General features: G+C 45.4%; 1 protein-coding gene across 1 annotated transcript in view; it reads right to left on the reverse strand.

Moving 5' to 3' along the window:
- carmil1 (capping protein regulator and myosin 1 linker 1) overlaps positions 1 to 5000 on the reverse strand; it is a gene marked incomplete at its 5' end in the record, with an annotated part of 26932 nt that overhangs the window by 12287 nt on the left and 9645 nt on the right. The window contains 14 exons of the mRNA XM_079231946.1: positions 1 to 137; positions 251 to 305; positions 434 to 533; positions 635 to 716; positions 828 to 897; positions 1591 to 1695; positions 1882 to 1958; positions 2078 to 2155; positions 2251 to 2354; positions 2925 to 3011; positions 3399 to 3493; positions 3692 to 3780; positions 3877 to 3952; positions 4127 to 4200. The exon at positions 1 to 137 is cut by the window's left edge and continues 36 nt beyond it. Coding sequence (XP_079088072.1) covers positions 1 to 137; positions 251 to 305; positions 434 to 533; positions 635 to 716; positions 828 to 897; positions 1591 to 1695; positions 1882 to 1958; positions 2078 to 2155; positions 2251 to 2354; positions 2925 to 3011; positions 3399 to 3493; positions 3692 to 3780; positions 3877 to 3952; positions 4127 to 4200 — 1229 coding nt within the window. The remainder of the gene's footprint in view (positions 138 to 250; positions 306 to 433; positions 534 to 634; positions 717 to 827; positions 898 to 1590; positions 1696 to 1881; positions 1959 to 2077; positions 2156 to 2250; positions 2355 to 2924; positions 3012 to 3398; positions 3494 to 3691; positions 3781 to 3876; positions 3953 to 4126; positions 4201 to 5000) is intronic.

Below are 5000 nucleotides of genomic sequence, written 5' to 3' on the forward strand. Positions count from 1 at the left end.
ATCTTGGCCCCCATGTCTCCCATGGAGTTTCCACTGATGTCCAGCTTGGTCAGAGACGTGTTGCTGCCCAGGGCGTTGAGGACGATGGACATGTCGGTCTTCAGCTTGGAATCAGCCAGCGACAGCGAGGTCAGCGGCTGCAGGGGAAACGATTCTTTATGGGAGGATTCTATCCAGAGTGTCTAATGAATGAGGGCTAAGTGATGGGCAACAAAGGAAGAAGACACAAAGAAAGAAAAGTTCCACTCACTGAGTCCTCCTCTTGGATCATGTGGACCAGGGTGTCCAGAACCTGAGACACATTTCTGGGGAAAAGTTACTCGACAATTAAAAATGTGATCAAGTGACAACCCAACTCTATTAATGTATACGTTGTGTGTGTGTGTGTGTGTGTGTGTGTGTGTGTGTGTGTGTGTGTGTGTGTGTCGCCCACTTGGACTTGATGTTGTTGAAGTTCTTGCCCAGAGACAGGTGTCTGATGGAGCGGTTCTTGGCCAGCCAGACCAGCAGGGTGGTCAGATCCATGTCCAGACCTGGAGGGAAACGCAGCACACAAACATGAACACGTCCGGGTTCAAAAGGCAAGATGGCGGTGGCCATCACGGAGGCTCCAAACTCTAGAAATGTTCCTCACCGTTGTCAGAAATGTCCAGACTGGAGATGTTGGGAATCTCCGCCACACAACCCTCCAGGATCTGGGATCCTCCCGAACGCAGCTGAGAGCGAAAGAGAGAGAGCTGGATCTCGAATAGTGAACTGAAGCTAAAGTGCTGCTTCGTGAAGAGCTACAGGATCCTGGAGGCGTTTGAGGTCCGTGTGAGGTTTACCTCGCAGCAGCTGAGATCCAGAGACACGTCACTGAGGTTCGGGTTGCAGCCGAGTCCCAGCAGCAGCGCTCTGCAGGCGGGAAGGCACGCGAGTCATCGCACAACAGCTCATTACAGCAGATTACATGGAGTCACGCATCGTTGTTATGGTCGACACTTTCTAGTGGACCAACGTTGGCAGTGACGACGTGATCACGTGACCCGCTTAGTGGTTCTCCCTCAACACTGGACCATTACAAAATATATATATATATATAAAAAAAGGGAAAATAGGGTCTAGTTTGGGTCTAGTTTGAAAAATATCTAGTTTGAAAAATATCAAGGTTATTTTTGTGCTTGATATTTTTAGGATACGTTCTTAAAAAAAATTCAAAATATTCTAACAATGCAGAGCATACAGAGAACATTAATAAACAATACAAGTTACATAATAAGTGAAGAAAGAAAAAATACACAAGTAGATGAAATAATAAATAAAGTAAAAAGATAATTCTTTTTTTCCAAAAAATATCAAATGTATTTTTCTGCTTGATATTTTTAGGAAACGTTTTAATGAAGAAAAAAAATCATGTTGGCTGCATTTGTTTTATTCTCAGTTCTCTTCACTTATAAGTCTTTCTTGTTATGTTTTTATGGATTTGTCCTTGTATGAAACCTTCTCTCTCAGTGAAACATTTTCTCTGAATGTAATACATATTTAGATACTACAATGCATTGACCACATATTCAGCGATCTGCTCCAGCTCTGTTTGTGTTTTCTTACTTCAGAGCCTCGAGAGGCAGCCGGGTTCCCGACAGGCTGACGGAGCTCAGAGCCTCAGCGCTGCTGAAGAACTGCTTAAAGGACGGAGAGATTTCTTTACACTTCCTGTGAGGAACGGGAGGAGAGACGCGTCAACAAAACCTCGTACTGTTCGTTAAGTTAAATGAACATTTAATCATTTAATAGTGAAATAATGTGCCGATCCAAGTCAGAGAGTCTGCAAAATATCTGTAATATTAGATGTGTTCATGAGTTGTCTGCTGATGGATGGATGTGAGTTTAATATCTGACCTGTGAGAGAAGACCGACTTCGACATGTTGAGGACGGAGAGATGCTTCAAAGCTCCTCTGAGCAGAGACGCACACACCTGAAAAAACAACACAAAACTGAGCTTAAGCAAAACTAAAAGCAGGTTCACGTCTTTCACAAGAATGTCTGAAGAAGCAGGAAGCAGTGTTTGTATTTCTGCGTGTGAGCGGCCTTCACCTGATCCACAGAGCAGTCGCTGTTGGACAAGTCCAGAGTCTGCAGGCAGTTTGGGTGACTCAGGAAGCTGTGCAGGTTCTGCGCAGAACAAACAGAGAACACATCACTGTCCGATGTTTTGACTCAAAAGCGTGAAGGAGCTGTGACGGCGGGACGGGGAGGCGGCTGCGTACCGGCAGGTCGTCGCCTCTCAGCGAGTTTCCCGACAGGTCGAGGTGCACGAGAGCGGCGGCGACCGCCGGGTTGGCGGCGAGAGCCTGACAGAGAATGTTCACACCTGCAGGAAGCGACAAACTCAGGTGAGCAGTGAACCACCAGGGGGCGACTCCTCTGGTTGTATAGAAGTCTATGATTCATGTGTTAAAGCTGCATTCTCTCTACTGACCACCAGGGGGCAACTCCACTGGTTGTATAGAAGTATATGCTTAATGTGTTAAAGCTGCATTCTCTCTTCTGACCACCAGGGGGCAACTCCTCTGGTTGTATAGAAGTCTATGCTTCATGTGTTAAAGCTGCATTCTCTCTATTGACCACCAGGGGGTGACTCCTCTGGTTGTATAGAAGTATATGCTTAATGTGTTAAAGCTGCATTCTCTCTTCTGACCACCAGGGGGCAACTCCTCTGGTTGTATAGAAGTCTATGCTTCATGTGTTAAAGCTGCATTCTCTCTCCTGACCACCAGGGGGTGACTCGTCTGGGTGTATAGAAGTATATGCTTCATGTGTTAAAGCTGCATTCTCTCTCCTGACCACCAGGGGGCGACTCCTCTGGGTGTATAGAAGTATATGCCCCGACACAGTGACTCAGGACAATAATGAAGTATATATGTATTTTCTGCGTGTTCACCTTTAGGGGTCATGGAGGTCCTGGAGAGGTTCAGGTGCTTTAGGCCCATGGGAAGCTTGGCTAGTTGAGCACTCAGAGCAGCAACACCTGCGCACACACACACACACACACACACACACACACACACACACACACTTAGACCTCAAAGAGCTGATGGCTCCAGCGTGGCCACCAGAGGGCGCATGACGTCACCTCTGTGAGCCGTAACAGTAAAGGTGGTTACATTATTGTAACCCTAGTTCTATGAGCACAGGGGGAGCCTGCTACTGGACTGTGTGGGTAATACCGCAGAGTCCACTAGAGGGCGGAGCCTGTGTGAGTTAGAACAGAGCATTATAAATGCTTCTAATGGGCCTTATCATGAAGAAAACCTCCTCCCTATCTTTAAGGACACATTTATGACCCATATTAGTGTGCCAACTATGTGTGTGTGTGTGTGTGTGTGTGTGTGTGTGTGTGTGCACACGCGTTGACCTTTGTCCTCCAGGGAGTTGTTGCTCAGGTTGAGCGTGTGCAGCGTGGAGGCCGGGTTGTACGACAGCGCGGTGGCCAATTTCTGAGCAAAATCACTGAAGAAGAGAAAGAAACAAAAACAATGTAGCGACGACGTGATGATGTCATACTTCCTCACGCACAATCAAGAAGATAACAAACACGCAGTCGGTATCCTGCATGGACTTTGTGTCCGGAGTCACAAACGGGTTATTTGCTCTCATTTGAGGGCGAGGAATCAAAGTGGTTTCATGCACTGGAGGTTGACCTCTGACCTTTTGAGTCCCGTGTTGTCCAGCACCAGCTCCTCCAGCCGGCTGGACCGGGACACCACTCTTAAGATCTGGTCACAGATATCAGTCGACTGGAGGACACACATACACACACACACACACGGTCATAATTCTGTCACATTCTGTTTTTTTTATTTGTTTTAAAAAGGTGCACGCTGGTTTGTTACCAGTTTGTAGTCCTTGGTGGAGAGTTTAGTGAACCACTGGTTGAACTCCAGAGCTGCGATGATCGCCACCAGATCTCTGCAATAAATACATAAATAAAACCTTCCAGATGTGAGAGATTGATTTAGATTGAAAAGTGAAAAGACAACAAAAGACAGCATTGATTTAAACACATTTTTTGTGAGAAACAAATCCCACAGCAGGCGGGTAAAGCTCTTCCTCCTCCTCACCTTCACCGGGTGATGAACTCACCTGTTCTCCAGGTGGATGAAGTCCTGCAGGTTGAGCTCGCGGGTGTCCTGGGTGAGATAGATGGTGTCCACGTCCTGAGGAGAGAAGGAAGCGGCTTCGTGACGGTGCGTTCAGGGACATTACGAAAGACTAAACTCAGCGGCAAAGAAAGACAAGAAAAACACAGATGGAGGAAAACAAAGGCACAACATGGAGGTGACAAATAAATGTGACGAAAAGAAGAGGAAGAATAACAATAACAAGCAGAATAAGAACAAGAAGAGGAACAAGAACCAGAACAAGAAGAAGAACAACAAGAACCAGAACAAGAAGAAGAACAACAAGAAGAGGAACAAGAAGAGGAACAAAAACCAGAAGAAGAACAACAAGAACCAGAACAAGAAGAAGAACAACAAGAAGAGGAACAAGAAGAGGAACAAAAAACAGAAGAAGAACAACAAGAAGAGGAACAAGAAGAACAACAAGAACCAGAACCAGAAGAGGAACAACAAGAAGCAGAAGAAGAACAACAAGAACCAGAAGAAGAGGAACAAGAACCAGAAGAACAACAACAAGAACCAAAAGAAGAACAACAAGAAGAGGAACAAGAAGAACAACAAAAAGAGGAACAAAAACCAGAAGAAGAACAACAAGAAGAGGAACAAGAAGAACAAGAAGAAGAGGAAGAAGAAGAACAACAAAAACAACAAGAACCAGAAGAAGAGGAACAAGAATAAGGGAAAAGGAAAAGAAACGAGCAGAATAAAACCAAAAGGAAGCAGGTGAATAAAAGGACAAAATAAAGACGATATTCAACATAAGAATCCATAATAATCGGATCAGATGAAGACGAAGTAGTAGAAGAAAGGAGAAGAACAAGAACCAGAAAAGGAGT

This window comes from Taurulus bubalis (assembly GCF_910589615.1).
Source record: "Taurulus bubalis genome assembly, chromosome: 16".
Taxonomy (NCBI): Eukaryota; Metazoa; Chordata; class Actinopteri; order Perciformes; family Cottidae; genus Taurulus; species Taurulus bubalis.